Source organism: Phlebotomus papatasi, chromosome 3, assembly GCF_024763615.1.
Source record: "Phlebotomus papatasi isolate M1 chromosome 3, Ppap_2.1, whole genome shotgun sequence".
Lineage (NCBI taxonomy): Eukaryota > Metazoa > Arthropoda > Insecta > Diptera > Psychodidae > Phlebotomus > Phlebotomus papatasi.
The window spans coordinates 43,771,962-43,794,361 of NC_077224.1; the positions used below are offsets into that span (position 1 = coordinate 43,771,962).

Below are 22,400 nucleotides of genomic sequence, written 5' to 3' on the forward strand. Positions count from 1 at the left end.
TCAAGAGGTTAGAACTAATTCAGTTTTGTAAGGGTATCCAAGACCTTTCCGACGGCACCATATGTGCTCTTGTCGATTGGGAAATAAACATTCAAAATTCTTTAACTTTTGATATATTCGTAAATAAATTCGTACTAAATGTCCACTTGAAGAAAAACACGCTTTCTTAACTGAATTTATGCACTAAAGAAGAATTTAGCTCTTCGGGTTAAGATCGGTTTTATAATGCTTTACTTGGTTGAAGAATGCAACAAGGCGAGAAGAAATTGTTTCTTGGGTTGAATATCTGTCTGCTTCTCATAGATTTGCAATGATAACAATACTCAGCTTCCTGTACAGACCTGATAAAAAGGTACTTGTCAAGTACTACTTGAGCTAAATTTGTTTAAGTTACACAATGATAAAAAGTAATAACAGATAATCAGTGCTCTCTTGAGAGATTATAATCACAAGATTTTCAGTTTCATACGAAAGATGAATCCAACAAGATTGTTCCTGAAAGATCGTAAAATTCTCTTGAGAGTGGCAGAAAAAAGTGATTACGACAAAACTCTTCAGTTTCTAAGGAAACATTTCTATCCCTACGATACCTTTGGTCAAGGAAACTCACAATGCCGAGAGGATGAGGAAATTGAGATGCAATCCATTGACTCAGGTACATCAGTTCTTGCCATATCAGATGACAGCAAGATGGAATTGGTTGGAGTTTCCTTAGCTCGAGATTTCCGTGAACACGATTCCCGTAAACTTCTGAAGAGATTGCAGAACCTTTCTGATCAACGTGGCCATCCTACCGATCTCGATGGACTTATATTCCTTGAAGAATTGAAGCTGCGATCGGAAGTTTGTCGTCGATTTGGAATAAATGAAGTTCTTTATACATCTCTTACATGTGTTAGAGAAGATTTCCGAAAATTAACCCTGTCTAATATTCTTATTGACAAGACCATTGAATGTGGAGCTAAACTGGGATTCAAGTTTGCCTTCGGATTGACGCTTGCCGAAATACCTTATATATTTATGAGATCTTTACAATATCAAACGTTTTATTCTCTGAAATTTGTGGACTATGTAAATTACCGTGGAATACGTGTGTTTAGCCATTTTCCTCCAGAAGCAATTGCTAATGTTGCAGGAAAACCTATCAAAATCCAATAAATGAAATGAATATGAAACTGAAACAAATCTATCATTAACGAACTTAGTCTGGATTCGACCAAATCTTCTAACGACAAGAACATTTATTCAAAGAGCGATATTAATAAAATTAAAGGTTTAGACATACAGCTTAGGTGGCTTAGGTAGATTCCCTAACTTCATAACAGTTAACCCTCTAACGGTGTTTTCTTTAATATGCGAAAAAAAGTTCTAAAACAATGTTTTCTAGAATAATTATGATCCAATAAAGTCGAAAAAACCATACATTCTTCATTATCTCTTTTAGTTTAGGCACTAGGTGAGAAAATATAAAAAATTTTTGAAACTATTTTTGCTTCTAAAATTCATATTTTTAGTTTTTTCAAATTTTTTAAATAAAATATACAAAGTAGAATGACATATCTTTCAGTAAAAAATAAATTTGTTTTAGTCAGATAACTTTAAATCGGTATTTTTATGGAAATTGGAAATGATTTTTTTTTGCACAAATATTTTTTGTTGCTTTTCTCTGATCTGACACACAAAACTGGGAATAGCAACAAAACGAAGAGTCAAAATGAGTTCAAACTTTCAAGAGATGTTTATAAGACTATTACCGAGGACACTATAGCACTTTTAAATAAATAAAACCTTTATTGCCGCTGTAAATGTGATTTTTGTGAAGACCGCCTGGAGGCAGTCTTACCCGTTAGAGGGTTAAGATCTTATGACACATTTTAACTGAGTATTGAATTAATAAAGGCGAATGATCATTAGATTCTGAAAATTAATTGCTCTTTACAATTTTGGTACCTTCGAAAATTGGGATGAATGTCTAGTCTGAAGCTGTACCTTTACTCTTTCGCGTCACACTTTTATTCAGCAGATGAATTCATGTGAAATTGAGTTTTTCCTAATGCTTTATGATCAAATATAATAGTTCTGAGAGGAAAAAAATGTCCTTTGCGTGAAAACTCGGAAAAACCCTGGGTCATATATGACCCTATTGTCCTCAAGGAAAGTGTACAAAACATTTTCAAAATCTATATCACGGGCTTTTTAAGAGTTTTTTTTGCTTGAAGTTATTAATTTGGCCAAAACCATGGCAGACTGGATTGTCTTGATGAACACTGTACTCCTGGTTTTCAAGGAATCTTCCTGGTAATCCCTTGAACAGTCACTGTCACAATATTTTGAGTGGTATTTGGTAAAAATAAACTTATCTACATATTTATTCACACACAATACAATTGCACGATATTGGACGCTTGCAGAATACTTTAAAATACTGCAAAATATGTTATAATTCATCAGATATAAGATGAAATTTCCAGGAGCAGGATGTCCCACCTGCATTTCACAAAGAAAAACAATGTCCCAACTACATTTCGCTATAGCTTTGGGACGAAAACACTGTTATCCTTGGGGACAATAGGGTCATATATGACCCGGAATATTCTACACGCTTTTCTGGAAAATTGAGAGTAGTTTATTATATCAAAATATGCAATATACACTCTTTGGATATTCTATTTTGTGTTTCTAAAGAACTTTTTGCTGAAAAAAATAAATTAATATAAAAAATGTTGAAAAAGAAAAGTCATTTCACAAAGTTGGAAATTAGTGATTTTTGATCTCAAATATTTTCTTTTCCTGAATATCTGGAGTCTTGAGAAAATTAGCCAAGAATCTTACATCCTTCTATTATGATGTCGTGCACAAACCGATAGATTTCAATTAATGTAAATAGTCAAAAAAAATTGTTTTTTCCCCGGGTCATATATGACCCTAATGACGCGAAAGAGTTAAAACTACTGTCGCTCCATATACCGTCTACCGGTTCACAACCGATTTGAGCCAATTCATAAACCACCCAAAACATTCTTCAGAATTGCTTGATTGGAGTAATACATTGATTCTCGGTCAAAAATTATTTATCGGTTTATAGACGGTTCATTTACAGGTGCATAACCGATTTGAATCTGTTCAGAGTTGTCAGAAATTCCAAGACTTTTCCAACGAGCCCAAACATTAATAACTTCTATTAAGAGATAAGCTCACTAGAGCCTTTTTGACATTTCAACCTTTAAAAAAACCGTTATTAGGATTACTCAAAACTGAATTTATTTGTAATTTTACAGTATTCTCAGTCTAACATGAAGCAAAAAAAACACAAAAATCTTTTAAATATTTCACTAATCCACAGATTAATTTTATAACAGAATAATCCTGAGACTGAAAAAAACTTTCGAGGTCCCAATTCGTTGAACAAAGACGGATAGACGAACTGCAGAACGTCATTTCTCAGGAATCATCCGAAAAACGAAGATATGTTGAGAAAAGTGTCTCTGTGGAGTGGAAGATGGAAATTTGGGGGGGGGGGGGCTGGAAATAACGAGGGATTACATACTAATACCGGTGTCTCTGTGGAGTTTCAGCAATAAAATGTAAAAATGTAGTGCAATTCATTGTCTAAGTGGAGATAATGATACTAAGACATAGCAGTATAATTGATGTAAATGAAGTAGAAGAAAAAGTGAATAGCACCATAACGTAGTTTAAAGACGATCGTGAAACAGTAAACAACACTTTAAAATTGCTAAAGTTTACAATCCAAAGAAAATTGCCTTTTCTATCACTTGAAATTTTCATTGAAAATTTCCTATCGCCAATATCCGTTTTAGTCAAACAATAGTAAGAGAATAGTGCAATTTTTTTCCAATTCTCCAATTAATATTTTGTTTCGTTCTTAAGTTTTTAAAACTCCATTTTTACAAATTTCTTAACGTCGATATTGGCTGGCAAGAAAGAAATGTTACAAAATGAGTTATTATATTCATCCAATACTTAAAGTATAAAGAAATAAAAATAAAGTGTATAAAGTAATAAAGTATTCTTGACGTGAAGTAGAGCATAAGCTCAATATTTGTGTTAAGTCTACAACAGATTAGATAAGGCAGTTTCCTAACACAAATATCCCTAAGTAAGATGACTGACAAGAGGACAATATTTTAAATTTCAAAATCAACATTAAAGTGATAATAAATTTCAGCCTAGAAAACTCCGAGAAATCAATTGACTCCCTTTACTTCCCACTATGAACCTAACAAGATTGTTCTTAAAAGATCGTAAAATTATCTTGAGAGTGGCAGAAAAAAGTGATTACGACAAAACTCTTCAGTTTCTAAGGAAGCATTACTATCCCTACGATGATCTTTCCAAAGGAAGCACTCAATCTCGAGAGGATGAAGAAATCGAAATGGAGTCAATTGATTCAGGTACTTCCGTTCTTGCGGAAACTGATGACCATGAAAAGGAGTTGATTGGAGTCGCCTTATCCCGAACTTTTCGTGAAGATGATACTCGTAAAGTTCTAAGACGTTTGCAAAATATTTCTGATCAACGTGGATATCCCAATGATCTCGATGCGATTATTTTTCTGGAAGACCTTAAGCTGCGATCGAAAATTTGCCAACGATTCAATGTTGATAAAGCTTGTTATGCTGCAGTAATAGGCATTTGTGAAAATTACAGAAGGCTCGGACTAGCTAGTATTCTCACAGAAAAGAAATTTGAATGTGCAGCTAAATTAGGATTTAGTGTAGCTTTTTCAGTAGCTGTCACTAATCTTGGGGAAGCTCTTAACAAATCTGTAGCATTCCAGCAGTTTTATTCGATGAAATTTGTCGATTACAAGGACTATCGAGGACGACATGTCTTTAGTCATTTTCCACCAGAAGCAATTGCATCAGTGGGTTTCAAAATACTTGAATTACCTTCAACAAATAATGAAAAATAGATCAGTAAGACTAGTTTCTCAGTAGAATTGATTAATACTAGAATATCATAATTGATAAGTATTTTTTAAAGTTTTTAGATTAAAAAATATCAATTTGAAAAATTTACTACTTTGTAAACGATTCCTATGCAGTAAAACATTCTAACGAGCTTGAAGAGTGACACGAATGGCTGAAGCTTTTACTGACACAAATTTCAAAAGACTTGTAGAATTTTGATGAAATCATAATCTATATTAAAGTCGTAATGTTAAATCGAAAGTATAACGTTTAACAATAGTTAAGAGCTTAGACTATCACGCAAATTTAATTCAACTTTGGACTAAATCTCGTAAGGAAAGGCATTTTCAATGTTGAAATTGTAGAGAAAACTTAAGTTTAAGATTTATAAAATCGAGTTAGGTTTTAAGAAATTTTAACTCTTTGAAATTTTTACTAACAAAGTTTTCAGTGACAATTTGCAATATCAGTATAACAATTTATAGCAAAGGTATTTATTATTAAATAATTACACATCAAATTTAAGATATTATCGGTTTCATCGTCCGTTGCCGTATCTCCATTTCTGTTCGTAGCCTGCACCAAATGCAGATACAACAACGGCCGATGCAACCAACAATATTCTAACATAATTACGTTATACTTTTATTGATTGACAGATTTTTTTTCCTTTCCATTATAAATTTTTTGTACTATTTTCTTGATTTTCAAATTAACAAATTATTTGATAAAATAAAATTTGTATTTTCATTTACCTCACACTTAGAAAATTAAGAAATAAGAACAAAGTTAACACTAAGTAGGGGAAAGTACTCTCCCTTCGAACGTTCATGCCTTCGAATACTATGAATTCTCTCTTAATTTTCGTAAGAGACTTACACATTTCTATTAAATATTAGTTAGATTATCATCAATTATTGATAATTACGTGATAATTATGTTGAAGTCTTAGGAAAAATAAAAGAAAATTCACATTATTCGAAGGCATGAACGTTCGAAGGGAGAGTACTTTCCCCTAATGCTTTACTTTTGTATTAGTATACATTATAAGTTCATTATCTATGGAAGCATTTCTACAGATTAAATAAAGATTATTTTTATCAGAAATCTCTGAAATGGTTTGCATGAGTTGACTGTCAAAAATATGAATTTAAAGTCTCACAATAAATACAAAAAACGATAACAAATTTTAGCAAATGACTTGAAGATCCCAAATGAATTAGTGTACTTTAAAATATGAATCCAACAAGATTGTTCCTGAAAGATCGCAAAATTCTCTTGAGAGTGGCAGAAAAGAGTGATTACGACAAAACTCTTCAGTTTCTAAGAAAGTATTTCTATCCCTACGATACCTTTGGTCAAGGAAACTCACAATGTCGCGAGGATGAGGAGATTGAGATGCAATCCATTGACTCAGGTACATCAGTTCTTGCCATATCTGATGACAGCAAGATGGAGCTGGTTGGAGTTTCCTTAGCTCGAGGTTTCCGTGAAAATAATTCCCGTAAACTTCTCAAGAGATTGCAGAACCTTTCTGATCAACGTGGACATCCTAGCGATCTCGATGGAATTATTTTCCTTGAAGAATTGAAACTGCGATCGCAGGTTTGTCAACGATTCAATGTTGATAAAGCTTGTTATGCTGCAGTGATAAGCATTCATGATGATTTTAAAAGGCTCAGACTGGGTAATATTCTTGTTGAAAAAAGTATCGAATGCGCTGCTAAAATGGGATTTAATGTTGCTTTCGGGATAACTATGTCAAGTCCCGGGGATGCTATTAGAAAGTCTCTAGCATTTCAGACCCTTTACACAATGAAATTTATTGATTACAAGGATTATAGGGGCCGACATGTCTTCAGCAATTTTGCACCAGAAGCCACTGCTACCGTAGGTTACAGAATTCCTAGATTAAAGTAAATATTTTTGAAAAATCTATCAGTGAAAATCATTATTATGAGGGTATCGTTTTACTTAAGTCATGCTTTAGGAGAACCTGATAAGTTTCCAAAATGTTTCAGAAGTTTGATATTAGTTTTGGTAAATTTACTATTCTCTGTCTTTGTCCAAGATTATATTGCCTGTTTTCTGACTCTACCAGAAGTACACATTTGCAGATATTTTAAATATGGCAAATATTGACAGATATTGTGTAATTTTTGTCATTTTGATACGATTTCTTATGAGCTTTTGTAAATGAAAGAAGTATCCGTTTGACATACTTTTAATAACCAAGAATGTACTTTTCACATCAGCAACAAGTCTAATAAAAAGTAAAGTCATATCTCATTTTACTTTAAAAGAACTTGCAGATAGAGCTTCTCACTTCAAATTCTTGTATTTGTTGAGGATTATAAAATATATGCATTGGGATAATAATAATTGTTGACTTTAATTGTAAATTAGGCTTATAGCGTCTGTATACAACCAAAAGACTAGAATGATACAACGGTTTCGCTGCTTGAAAATTACAAAGAACCAACTCACTTTTTTGCAATTTTAAGATTTGAATGTATTTAAAAGACAATTTAATAAAATTTCAGATATGATATAAATGATTATATTTCATTACAAGAAATATTTTTCAAAGTTTTACTCTCTTTGATTGATTGCGCAATTTTGCTTGAAGTGAAGGGGCACAAAATAAACAAATTTATCGTTCAACTTTTTCGTGAAACAAGGGACTAACTCAAGCAAGTTGATTCCTTGTCATTCTAGTTTCAGGAAAATTTGCACATCATTTAGAATGACAAGCAGCAAACTTATAAAAACATATTTGAAAGGAAAAAATACAGTATGTTTCGGTATTTATTGCTTATCCAAATAGAAATGTAATAAATTGTTTTTGTATAGTCATTGAATTAAGATAATTATTTACATTATTTACATAAAGTTGAATCGCTCATACTGTCTTCTGAAAAATGGCTGAAAATAAGTTGGCTGCTTGTTGTTTCCAAGTGCAATATATTTCTTTAATTGTGGGGAAAAGACATGCTGGTCATCAGCTTGTAGGGGCGAAGATGTAACAGAGATATCCATATTGGATAAAGTATTCCTCAAACTATAGAATGCATCCATTAATGAAAGTGTGAGTGACCTAGAACGCTTGTTTTGACGGGTGCCAGAGAGAGTTGTGCTTCCTGACTAACTAGGGTAGATACATCATGAGAAGCTGGGGAGAGTTCCGGTTGTCCGGGGCTGAGAGATGAGAGATACACTGATGTGGAATCAGCCACCCAACCCAGAATGATACACGAAGCCATCAGTGTGTAAACTACCGGTCGCATTCTCAGATGATAAGGATTGGGAGGGAATGGTTTCTCTTAAGGGGTTACATGGGTCTCTCAGGTCAAAAATAGGCCTTTTTCTGATAATAATTTATTGTGTCGAAAATATTTTAGAAATTCAAACTTTTGGGATATGAAAAAGTAACTTTACAATAAAATAAAAAAAAAATTAGAAAAATTTTGAAAATTCGACCGTTGTTGGTAGCTGATTTTCGGAACCATTCCTCGAAAAACAGACCTTACGGTAGGCAGGATTTCTCCCAGTAGGTTCATCTGAAATTAAAAAAAAAAACGAATATACTCTGTTATAGGATTAGTCAGACCAGTGGATGAGCAAAGGCTTATTCAAAAAAAAAAAAAAAAAAACAAAATTTGGATTTTTGGCAAATTTTTTTGGAAAAAAGTACCAATTTTACCCTATTTTTCACCACATTTTGTATTGTAAAAATGGTTCTGATTAAAAGAAAGTGCAAATCCTTCGTTCAAACAGTACATAATACTTCTCAAACAAGTATGCAAAACTTCAGAAAGATCGGTTCAGTAGACTCTGAGTAATCTTGACTACAGCATTGTAAAACGGAGTTTTGAGAAAAACGCGTTTAAAGTTTTTCAACAATATGCGCGCACGGGCGGAATGCATAACTAAAACTGCGCTACCTCCGAGAGTTTTACTCCGATTGGCTTGAAATTTTCAGAAAATATTTTTCAAATGTTATACTATAAAATTAAAAATTAAAAAATTGATTTTTTGACCTGAGAGACCCTTGTAACCCCTTAAAGCAACTAGCCGCCACATCCGCAGATTCCCCCGAGAGACCTAAATCGAAACTTCCTTCTTCACTGACGTGATAGACCAAACTGACCCTCTCGGCTCTTCAACTTATAGTTACTCTGTCTATGGAATGTTGTGTTAGTTATTATTATTTTTATCATATTTTGCCTCACGCTCCCCTTCCCTATTACAAACAGATTAGAATAAAATAGTAAGTTGCAAAACATACGAAGAGAGCTTAAAACTTAATTTAATATGCATAAGAAATTTGATAATATGACAAATGGAGGAAGGTGGGGCAGATCAGGCATACATGTTTTTCGAAAGAAATAAAATTCCTCATTATAAATTTATATAGGGGAAATAGGTTGTAGGTGAAAGAGCCCACTATGACTCATATTGTACCAATTTTAAAAAAATTAGAGAAAAGTACTTAGTTTTAAAACGGAGTCACATTTATTCAGAAGCAGAAAAAAATTAGACATTTCGAAGCTTGGGATCATATGAAGCATGGGCACTTTTTCCAGTGTTTTCCGAAAAATGATACTCAAGCGATACAACCTTGAGTTGAGTTAATTTTTAATCTGGTTTTACAAACGTTTCATAAATGAATCATCTCATTGAAACTGCCCCATTCTCTCCTACATTTATTTCACCTAAATCTGAAACCTATTAAAAAATTTTACTACTGCTCTTAATGTTGTTTTTTTTTTTTCAAAAATGTATTAAAATATTTAATTTTCCCAGACATGAGACAAAATTAATATTAAAAAAAAACTAAATCACTTTGGTGCGCTTGAAATGGTCAAGATAACTCATATATAAGAGATTTCAAATTCAAATGTTTCAGTCTAATTTTAAAAATGATTCCCACAAAATTGTTTTTAAATAATCGCCAAGTTCTCTTGAGAGTCGCAGGAAAAAGTGATTCTGAAAATGTTCTCCAATTTATGAGGAAGTATTATTATCCCTACGATGACTTTACCAAAAGAAATACCCAATCTAGGTTAGATGAAGAATTCGAGATGCAGGCTATTGATTCAGGTGCTTCAGTTCTTGCCATATCCGATGATTACGAAAACAAGTTAATTGGAGTAAGTCTGGCCAAAACTTTCCGGGAAGATGATTGCCGTAAAACTCTCAAGAGATTGCAGAACCTCTCTGATCAGCGTGGACATTCAGAGGATCTCGGTATTTTAATCTTTTTGGAGGAATTTAAGCTAAAATCACAGGTTTGCCATCGATTTAACGTGGATAAGGCTTGTTATATTTCTATAACTGGTGTTCATGATGACTACAAGAAACTTCACTTGTCTAAGTATCTTGTGGAAAAAAATTTGGAATGTGCAGCCGAATTAGGATTTCATATTGCATTTGGTGTAACTATAACAAAAATGGGTTATTCATTTATGATGTCCAACAATTTCAAACCGTTTCATACCATGAAATTCGTTGATTACAAGGACTATAGAGGATTTGATATTTACAGTCACTTGAAACCGGAAGCTACTGCTACTGCAGGTTACTACAGAATACAAAACCCGAAAACAGTGACAAAATTATAGACAAACAGAACCAGTTTTTTTGTGGTTTTCATAATAAAATTGATTAGAATAGCAAATATGATTCTCTTTATAAAAATAAAATCAACATTCAATTTCAGGCAGTGCAATATTCTAAATTCCCAAATAAGTAATGCTAAATTTATCAATTGAAAATGTTAATCTGGTTCATAACTTACTTAAATTTTCTTTTATTGAGAATATTTCTCTTGACATTTTACAATTTCTATAAATTAATATTCATGATTTAAAATTTAAAATTCAAATTGAAAATTAGATTTGTGCTGATCATTTTTACCAAAATACTATCTATTTTGTAGCCAAAAAATAATAACAAAACTAAATAAATTTTTCAGTATCTAGTGTTAAGAAAAATTTAAAACACATTTTTTTACAGGTTGAAATGAACTACAAGGTGTAACAATAAAGATTTAGAGAAGGAAAAAATTATGACAATAAATTAAATAAAGAGTTTATTACAGAATAAGACAAATGGTAAAAATAAAAAAATAACATAAAAACACTTTTTAATTGAACTTTTTTTAACTACCCACAATATTAAAGCCTTGAAGTTATCAGTACAGGATATAATTTTATATTTTAAATTTTTGTCTCTAAGTTATAGTTCAGTTTGTCTGTGTTTTATAGCTTTGTGTAAAAATAATTTAATATTTGAGGCGTTTAGAGCAAAAAAACTCTAAGTCTTATACATTTCCCCAGGGGGATGACATTAGCTCTGACAAATGCGACCACTTTTTGTGTAAATTTTTTCCTGTTTTCGTACACATTTCACAAGATATCTTCAAAACTACGTAGATTGCCAATTTGGGGTTTTCGGTTGCCTCTTCGTTATTAAATTGCCTTTTATTTTGTATTAGTATTTTTTGCTAATTCATTCTACAATGACAGAAAACAGCCAATAAACTCAAAATTTTTTTCGGCACGCTAGAAACATATGAGAAACTTAGGAAATGTCATGCCCCTGCATTTCCCTATTAAAATATCGTTTTTTTTTTTGCTCTGAGCTCCTCATTTCTAAATTAATATACTCAAAGTCAAAGAGAAATTATGGATCAAATAGCAACAATTTTACCAGAAATTCTTTGATCAGTAAAAAAACAGTTACAAGCGCAAGCACAAGTTGTAATTTGAAAATATTTTTCCTATTTTTCAAATCAAATTACCAAAATATTATTTTACTGCCCAGTTAACAATTCTATTTATTATTAACAGACTTAGATTAAGATAAAGCAGTAATAGGAAAATAAGTCTTTTGAAAAAATAAAATTTTCTCTTAAAAATTAATAGATTGGAAAAATAGAATATAGGGTGGAATCACCACTTCTCGCCAGTGCCCCACTTCTCGCCACTTATATTGAAATCGCTATTTTTTACGATTTATGAATTCATTGAGCGACAAATTTATTTGTATTTGTATTGCTGCTACGTATAGAGTCGAAAAATAATTATTATTCGTTTTGGATTTCAGATTTTGAGCATTTTCTAGAGCAATATTTTAAGCAAGTGCATTGAGTCCAATATTTCTTACCAAATATAACAAGTGCCATCAAATTTTCATCGAAGAAAATTTACGTTTTTGGATAAATAATCTGTCAGTTGAATATTTAATTACATTCGTAGAATACATAAAATTTGTATTTAGTTAATTAATATTTCATTTAATATTATTTTTGTGTAAAAATGAGGCATGGCGGAAAGTGGTATTGTTTTGAATTGATTTTACCACCTGTCGCCATTGTTTTTCAATAGGCAACGCTAACTTCACTTCGCAGTTTCTCAGTTGTCAAATCTGCTTTGTTTACTTTCTAACAGTCTATTAATTAGATTTCCTAAATAAAAGCGAAAAAAATTCATTTAAAGTGAGTAATAATATGGTTGTCATGAGGAAAAAGAAATGCTGAATGTATTCTTTGCATAATATTGCCCAAAGTAATTGAGTTTGGAAGTTTTCAAGACGGTGGCGAGAAGTGGTTACAAAACTGGCGAAAAGTGGTAAAAAGTTGCGATGAAGTGGTTATTTTTGCATTGTTAACAAAAATCAATTTTTTACGTAGTCCAGCGTTGAATTGGAGTACTACTTTTTTGACGAATCTGGAGCCAATACATCTAAGTGGTCTTAGTTAGCTTGAATTAAAGTCCAAAAAGTTAGTTAAATAAGTGAAAAAAAAACTTGAGCTATTTGACTTGGCTCACCCTCCCCTACTAAATATTAAAAAAAAAAAAAAACATTTGTCTTCCAAGGAAATTGCTACGGCGGACTTCTGAATGTAATGCTTCTTTAAATTAGTTATAAACTCTTTAGAAAAGACTCTTTATTTGTCTGCGTTTGGGTAACTGCACGAAATTCCGACCACTTGCAATTTCGGTCACTTTTTGTTCTTCATATTTCCATAAATTTTTAGTTTTTTCATACTCTCGCTAGAAATTACACAATGCAAAAAATGTCGTTTTGGTAAACGGGATGATGTGAAGCTATGTCTATATTTTTATTCATGTTAACATTTATTAAAATGATATTAGAACAAACAAAGACGATAAACTATCTACAAGGTTTCAAGCAACACTTTTTAAAAAGTTGTAACAAAAATTTCAATTTGTATTAATAATATTACATTTCAAACTTAAGACTTTGACGCTTACATGCAGCTATGTCGAAATTTGATACAGTTACCCTAGCTTCGTGGTGAAATTGCTAAAATATTTGATGCAGGAAGATTGAATAATGATTGAATGAATAACTACTGAATGATTTAATAAATTAGACCCATGAATAAATTTAGGCCACTCCCTCTTGAGAAATAATGCCTCACCATTCGAGAATTTTCATCTCTGTTGTTTAACAAAGGGGTACTATTAGCTATATAGTCCTTTACTTTCAAATCATTACCACCAATTCAACTGTAAAATGGAAAGGAAAGGTTATCTCTCCCTTCACTCACTACAAAATAAACCACGCCTACATGAGTTTATCTTTATAAAAAAACGATAATGATATATTTTATGTCTTTTCACCAACATTCAGGACATCTTAAACCGCAACTTTAGGAATTTTATGTGCTTTGTTTATCTAAAGTCCAAACCCATAGGGGCCTTGCTTACTGAATCACATTGACGACCATTTATAACAAAGGTTTCGTTGAATTATATTTTTGTAATCCTAGAACTGAAAATAAAATCAATCAACTTTGGTAAATCGAACTTGGCCTAAATCATTTTTAATTGGGGCTTTCTGAAATGTTATAAAAGAACCATTGTCTTGTAGGAGCCTATGAATTATTTCATCTGGTAATTCACCACGATATTTCATTGAGACATTTTCGAAAATATAATATTATGATCTTTTCAAATAAATAGCAATTGAAAGCAGTTTCTATCGGTCCACATTCTCATGTGCATTTAATCGTGAAATGATTGTCTCTTTTCAATTAAAACTGCCAAACGTGGTGTGGGCAGAAGGCAAACAATCGAAATTTTGCTGATCACCCTGTTTTCAGTCTATTGTGTTGTTTTTCAATTAAAAACGCAATTTCCATACGTTTATCCATTGAAATTAATGTGAGTTGCGTATTTGTGTGGGAAAACGCTTATTGCACTCTGAATACTCTTTTTTTATATATGTCCCATCTTTCTCCCATCGGGCATTTGTATGCACAACATAGGAAATAGTCGAATATTATTGCATCAGTTAGAATTGTGGTTAGAATCACTAACATGAAATATTTTAAATTACTCCAGATAATATTCAATGCACTATCGGTGCCCATTTGAATATTATTTTGATAGAAGTACAATTTTGATAGAGCGCATTTTAACCTAGGGCTATAATACAAAAACCAATTTCAAACAGTTCCATTGGCAAAAAATCTATTATTTAATGTTTATCTTGAGAGCAATTAAAATCATCAAAATACATTAATAGGCCTTACAGTTCCTTTGAGTTTCTTTTTTCGTATAATAGAACATTCTGTTCTGCGGAAATTTGTCTCATTCTGGATGGATGTTTTCTGAATGTACCACGAAGTAGAAATTTGAATAATGTACGTTGCATCAGTTTACCAAAAGCATTCCACTTAATCGCCATGGGCAATTCATTTGTAAATTTCATCAAATTTCAATTACATTTTCATTCCACCAGGGCAAAAGATGGCTCATGGTGAAAGATGAGCTCTTTGAACATGGTTGCAAGTACCTTATACCCCCTTCTGGCTTTGCTCTCTTGCTCAATTCTGCATAATTATCTCATGAATCTTCTTTGACTGTTGATTCACTCTGACGATCACTGAGTCTTTTGTGTGAAATTTCAGATGTTTCACATGTGCTCAGAGGGTGAAAAAGGGGTTGAAAGGGGTGAGAAGGTGGCAATACAGAATGACAATAATCATAAAAGTGTACATCGACAAATTTAAACAACGAAATCAAACAGACAGAATTATCTAGAAATTCTTGAAAGAGCAGTATATTCTGTAATGGGGATATAATTTTATAGTTTCATGCAAAACCTGTAGTATAGGGCAATAAGCAATAAGCTACCCCTTTACCTTTTAATATATTACGGCGAAACAGGTGCATAATGTCTAGGTTAGGATAAAAGGATAGAGTTATAAGCGCTCACTATAAAAATAATTTTACTTGTTTAAATAAGATCTCAAAAGTCGATATACGTAAGTTTAACATTCGATATACCAACTGAAAATTTTTAATAATAGCTCAGCTTTTATAGCTAGTATAAATATTTATTAATAATCACATTCTTTTAACACTAAACCTACCAAGAGACCCGGTCAAATTGACCGGTTTGGAACCTTTTTTTTTCAAATTAAGGGCAGAATCACATTTACAGTAAAATTCTCGCTGTAGCCTCACTGTATTTTATTAATTTACGCATTTTCATTGCAATTCTTACGCAAATTTTCCATTACCGTATTACCTTATCGCATACTAGGTGGCACTAGGTAAAAATAATATAAGAAAATTGAAGAAATAAAACGAAAATGTGATAAGCGATGAGCAAAACAAACTGTACGATTAATTTCTCGTACAGTTTTTTTGCTCACCGTTTATCGAATTTTCGTTTTATTTCTTCAATTTTCTTATATTATTTTCACCTAGTGCCACCGAGTATGAGATAGGGTAATACGGTAAAGGAAAATCTGCGTAAGAATTGCAATGAAAATGCGTAAATTAACGAAATACGGTGAGCATTTTACTGTCAATGTGATTCTACCCTAACACATATTTAAACGGTGCAATGCTACTATCAAACTTTATGAATTTCTTAAAATAAGCGTCTAATATATTTTTCAGTGTTTAAATTTTAATTTTTTCCTCTTTTCCAAGAAAATTTGTTGAGTATCCTACCCTACTGCGGTCTGTTATTTGACCGAACGCGCTAGAAAACACAACCAAAAACGGTCAGTAGGTTTAGTGCAAGGTTTAGTGTTAAGAATGTAACAATAAATAGCCCAACAATGCTTAAAAAGTAGACAATCACTTAATCTAACGGGTCTCGGTCAAAATCCCGAACGCCAAAATCCCGAAAGCCAAAATCCCGAATGGGCCAAAATCCCGAAAGCCAAAATCCCGAATTCTCAAAAGTGTCACAGTTACTCCCACGATTGTACCCGGGCTTGCTAGAGGCAAAGGGAAGTCTTCTGAGTTTTAGGAAATTATTATAAACATTTTCCTCCATATAATTACATCCCTTTTTGGATTTTGAAAATTCGGGATTTTCGCTTTCGGAATTTTGGTTTTTGGGATTTTGGCTTTCGGGATTTTGGCTGCCACAGAATCTAACATATATAAATTTATCGATGCTATCGATTCGGTTGTATCAAAACGTTATCATTCCACCCTGTATTGGAAGCGTTCCCAGATTATGGCAATAAACAGGAGCAAAACCCATAATTGTTATTAATCACTAATTTGGTAATGATCATGGCAGGTGTTAGAATTTACATTGATCATTCTTTGTACCCCACCGAGGATGAGGCCGAAAATCCCGTTCTATCAAAAGAATTGTGTTGGTATTTGTAACAATCTTGCTTTATATGGGGAGGGATTGTTAGCCAATTCCCTTTAGTCTTTCTTGAAGGACCAGAGCACTCGTTGGTTTAAGGTTCCTCAGGGCTAATTTCGAAGAGGTATCATGAGCACTTGGTGGATTGTTAGACAGTTGAAACATTGAAAGATCACTGCCAATCCTGTTGACCCTTATGCCCGCTTCAGACTGGAGGTTTAGCCAAGTTCTCAAAGGTCTCAAAAATCTTAATAACAAGCAATTTTATTGATTATTCGAAATCTAATGAATCAGTTGCCCTTAATATGCAATCCTAATTAATAATTTCCTAAAAAAATATGTTAGATGAGGAATTAGATGAGTTAAGCCAGATGGTCAAACCTTAGGTCTGAAGCCCGTATTACCCCAACGAGTGGAATTTTAAGATTGTAAACGACTTCAAGTACCTAGGTTTCAATGGTGAAGACGGGATATGAAGTCGGGATAGAGATTAACGAAAGCAACGTAAAGTATATGGTTTTTTGCACTCTCATCGATGTCTCGATCAAAGAAAGTCTCGCGGTGAACAGATATCTAGTATGCAGAGCCGCATCAAAGCCAGTGATTATGCATGGCCTAGAAACAGCACAGTTAATCGGCATAGAAGAAAAAAGCTTTTGTTCCTTGAGACACGGGTTCCACTGGTCCTAAGATAGATCTTCAGGCCTTTACGTGATCTAATTACAGGGGAATTTCTAAGAAGATTGAACTACGAATTGTAGGAACTATGGATAGGCCGACATTTAGTATATGCTAGAGAAAAAGATGGCTGAAGCTTTATGAGTAGAATCCGCAAGAGACTATAAGGAAAATGCGTTCCTGAATCAGATGTAAGAATATAATAGACGACGTCCTCCAAAACTTGGATAAATAGATGATATTAAAGAATGTCAGATAAATGTACATCAGATTCAGCAGTCAGCCTATTTACGAAAAAGCCTCTGAAAGGATATCTGGCTGCAAAAGCTAAATCAGTTTTCACATACCGTCGTTGCGGGTGACTTTGCACTCGGGGGGTGACTTTGCACTCTGCTGTTCGTGAGAGTTTGAACAATTCTAGCACTTATTGATAGTCTTCGCCGATCCGGTCTACCAAGTCAAAGTATATAGGGATATGTTAAGTACCAAGTAAGGTACAGTGATCCTCAAAAGGATTCTTGTAGTTTCAGTAATAGTCAATGAAATCCTAGTATAGGTATTTTGTCAAAAAACGACTCCGCGAAAAAGTTATCTGAAGATGCAATTCCAAAATCGATTTCAGAGAAGTAAATTGCCCAAATCTATTCTAAATTTATCTGGCTAGAATAATCCACTTCGATTTTGTTCATTATTTTTGGTAAATTCCTTTTTTTCACTATAGTCTTCCTAAGAACGCATGATTTATATTATAAAATTGCATATAATGGACTTTCTTAAGCTTTATTATAGAAGTATTTGGCCAAAAATTATCCAATTTGTTGATAATTTAAGATAAAATGACCGAGATCTAAAAGATGGTGGGGTCGCCATCTTGATTTGATAATTCTGTCCGCCATTTTGAATAACTGTCAAAACAAAAAACTTATCCGATTGAGCTGAAATTTTAGTATGTTCTGGCTGATGTCAAGACCTTTTCAGAACATATATAAAATCCGACCTAAGTCAAGCGATTGTCTGGATACTGGGGCTCTAAGTTCAAAATTTTGACATTTCCATTAATACAGAACTACGGAGAGCTTCTTTTATCGAAACCATCACAAAAAAGGCAGTATTATCGTTAGGCGATGAGATCTAAATAACAAACAAAAAGAAAAGTAATGTTTTTCTTTATAACAGCATATTATTTGAGGATCTGAAAAACTTTTGCAAAGTTGAAAAAATAAATAAATAAATAAATAAATGCACTTTTCATTTATTTTTTTTAATTATGTAAGAGTAAATAAATATATAAAATAAAAGCCTCAACCATTTTAAATGGTTACTGAGGCATTTCGCTTAGGTTTTAAAATATGGCATTAGAAAATAAAGATCGCCAAAAAATGGATATTTCAAAATTTTAAAATTTGAGCCTCTGTATCTAGGCAAATACTTGACGAAGACTAGAACATAGATACGTTCTGAAAAGGTCATGACATCAGCTACAACATACTAAAATTTCAACCCAATCGGACCAGTTTTAGGTTTTGACAGTTATTCAAAATGGCGGATAGAAACGTCAAATCAAGATAGCGATCACGTTATCTTGTAGATCTCGTGCATCTTACCCTTAGATGTGAAGATCTTCATTGTCGTTTATTATCAGAAATTGTTGATTTTTTAGTATTTATTAAAAAGTGCAAAGTCACCCGCATCTTATTCCCAGTGCAATCCTTTTTTCTTAATTTTTTTAAACATAGTAAAATTTTATAAAATTAATGCTAGTGGCACAAAATCTATTCATTAACAACTGAATACAAATAATTTTACTCAAAAACCCCCCTCCCTTCACTTTAACTATCCACTTTTAGAGGGCAAAGTTGAAAAACAGCGAAAAAACGTGCAAAGTCACCCGCAACGACGGTATCCATAATAATTATCCTGGTTCCCTAGAAGGATTTCAGGCTTCGCACACACTCTAACTTCGAACATTTCATATTTTCCCCATATTCCTTTAATGAATCTGACCAATTTTTTTCATAAAATGTGTTACTTAAGATTAGCTATCACTGGCTAATACAAAATGTCTTAGGTTTAGATTCTTTCCATGGTATTAGAGATTTTTCGACATTAAAAATTAAACTGATATCTAGAAATCCCACTTATGAGAAGGCTTGTTCCTCAAAGAAACGTTGTGTTTGGATTATTTTGGACTTTTGAAATTTCCACACAGTTCTGCACCCTACACGTTGCTTCATTTCCTATTTTTTATTAATTATATAAATTACCTGTATTGTTTTAAGAGATTTAAATTCAATTACTAATCACCAGAAACAACTGATAAAATCCATTTGCAATTAAATTTCTTTCTCTAAATTATCAAGCAAAATCTTAAACTTTTAATTTCCCCTTCACATTCGTTTCCTTGAAAGAATATCTGTCGAAAAGTAAAGAATTACAGTGTAAAAGATCGAAATTAGTGAAAGAAAGGGATCCAATTGACTGGGAAATAAAAATTTCGGTGAATTTATGTGAATTGATGACATCAATCGAGTTGAAAGGATCTTTCTGGAGGAGAGATCAGTTGACGAGATATGGGCTGGAACGATAAAATTACTGAGGGTGAGAGCCCATGAAAAAAGAGCAAACCAACTGGACGCTGTAAATCAGTCCTTCTGGTCAATAAATTACTCCAATATCCAATTGTAAAAGCGACACACACCAGAATGGGAAGAATCGAGGGAAGGAAAAAAACTCTGTGACACGTTGGGTGTTTAGGATCTTTTGTCGCTCTTTTTTCTTTTCCAATAATACTCTTTTTTTGTTTTGGAAGTTTATACTCTGATGTTCTTCCATGAAGCCCGTGTTTTTTTGGACATGGTATTCCCATGTCTGTTTTTGTCTTTGGGGATTCCATATAACCTTCTATCCTGAAAGGAGAGCCACAGGAACGTGCACATGATGAAATTAATGATATATCGATACTCATAGCCATGGTACAAAAGAATCGGGAGGCATCGAAGAAGAGAAAAAAGCCATTAAATTGATTTCAAACTGACGATAACTGCCAAACGCAAAGATATTGCATGTCGAGATGTCAACGACTGGAAGTACATAAACTTTATCGATACCATTGACGGATTGCTTCTCTGGCGTGTGATCCTGAAATGCAGATAGAAGCAGCTGTCTCAATGACGATTGACTACGGTTTAGGCGAAGGAGTGTAACTAGAGTGGAGTCATAGCTTATAGCCCCATCATCAGGCAAGTATGCCAAAAATTTTGGTTCTTTTCATATTAATTAAAATATAATGTAGTCATAAGTCTAAATCAGTATATTCTCTGTGAGATTCTTGACATAAACCAACTCGGTGTCGATGATAATTGAGATTAATCTATTATAGAAATTTGTTTTTGAAATTTAGCGTCCCTTGTGATGATCCAATGAAGTTCTAATATTCTGAAAAGTTGGATTATTGTTTAAGACCGTTTTTGTATTTTGTAAATATTTTGTATTTGCGCAAATTTCAAGACAAACAGAATTGGAAATACGGCGTTTTGAATTTCGTACACCTGGACCTAACAGGCCGAAATATCCTTCATGAGCCCAATGCCGATGAAGGACTACTGTAGCTAGAAACTGCATCAAAGTCCTTCTCAACGAGAAAGCGGAAAATTAACACTAAATAGCCTACTTTCGAGCCAGACGGTAATTGAAGAAAAAAGATTCTGGACCTCAACGAAACACAGTTAAGAGCGCTAGTTAGGGCCTTGACAGACCTGAGGATTAGCCGAGAGACGGCTTAGCATTATATTAGAAATAATGGTCAAACTACGTGTCCGACATTTCCACTAAGTTGTCTCTCGGCTTAAGTCGCAAGTGTGTCGTGGGCATTAGCTTGTTTACGGACGGCAAACTCTGCTGTAGCCACCCCCCCCCCAAAGAATAAGCAGTAGCATAGATAAGATTTACCGATATTGTCTGGAGGATAAAGAGGACAATACTTACATCCTTTGTTGCTATCCAGCATTTGGGATACAGCGGAGGATATCTTTAAGTGAATATGTTTCCTCTACCGCTGTATCCGTTATTAAAACGCTCCAACCTGGAATTATTATAAGGTCCCGGTCAAAATCCAGATAGCCAAAATCCTGAAAGCTAAATCCCGAACGCCGAAATCCCGAAAGCCAAAATCGCGAATGGGCCGAAATCGCGAAAGCCAAAATCCCGAATTCTTTAAAAGTGTCATAGCTACTGCCACGATTGCACCTGCGCTTGCTGGAGACAAAGGAAAATTTTCTTAGTCTTTCGAAAATATTCTACACATTATCCTCCAAATAATTTCATTCCTTTCAGGATTTTGAACAGTCGGGATTTTGGCTTTCGGGATTTTGGCGTTCGGGATTTTGGCTGCCTCCGATATTTAAGAATTTCAGATCTTAGAGTTAGAGACTTTTTAATAAATTTTGACCCTTTAGTTCGGGTCAGGAGAATTAAGGCGGGGGAGCTTAAGTCTAGAAAAAAGACATTCTCGCTGTGACATAACGTAATAAAAATGCATCGCCTGTGCCTAACAACTCTGGGAGCACGGAAGAAGCTTCCACACTGTAAGAAAAGCACTCCTGGAGCGGTGTACGAACGATGGACTTAGCAGATTCTTCCATCACGGGATACAAAAACTAATAACATGATTACACTGTAACCTATATCATGCTAGATTCATGCCATAGGGACCCAACCGTTGAGAATAGAAAATCGGTGTGACCATGTAAGAATCACACGTAAATAAGGGATCTGTAAAATGGCCTAAGGAATGGCGGAGGTGGGAATAAGTGAACCACTATGCAATTTTTATTTGATACAGGATACATAAGTATGACCTTTGCCGAAAACTGCAAGTCGATATCTCTCAGGAGTTATTAAATTCGAATGAGGGGTCGGATGAACGGCCAGGCGTCTGGGAAAGTTCTTTATAGCTACGCATATAATCATGATCAGTTAGTGCAGAAACACATTTGATAGAGTTCTTAGCATTAATGTATAATATTTTTAAGAATCTTACCAAATATCTGGTAAACAGAAGGAGACTACAACCTATTGCATGCTGATTTAACATTTATTTGTCCGCATTGAGCCCAAACAGAAGTAGATTCT

At 33.4% G+C, this 22,400-nt stretch overlaps 1 protein-coding gene across 1 annotated transcript; it reads left to right on the forward strand.

Moving 5' to 3' along the window:
* Positions 1–465: 465 nt before the first annotated feature.
* Positions 466–1,185, forward strand: LOC129805761 (uncharacterized). The gene has a single exon (XM_055853893.1). The coding sequence runs from the start codon at positions 475–477 to the stop codon at positions 1,156–1,158; it is 684 nt and encodes a 227-aa protein (XP_055709868.1). The 5' UTR covers positions 466–474; the 3' UTR covers positions 1,159–1,185.
* Positions 1,186–22,400: the final 21,215 nt, after the last annotated feature.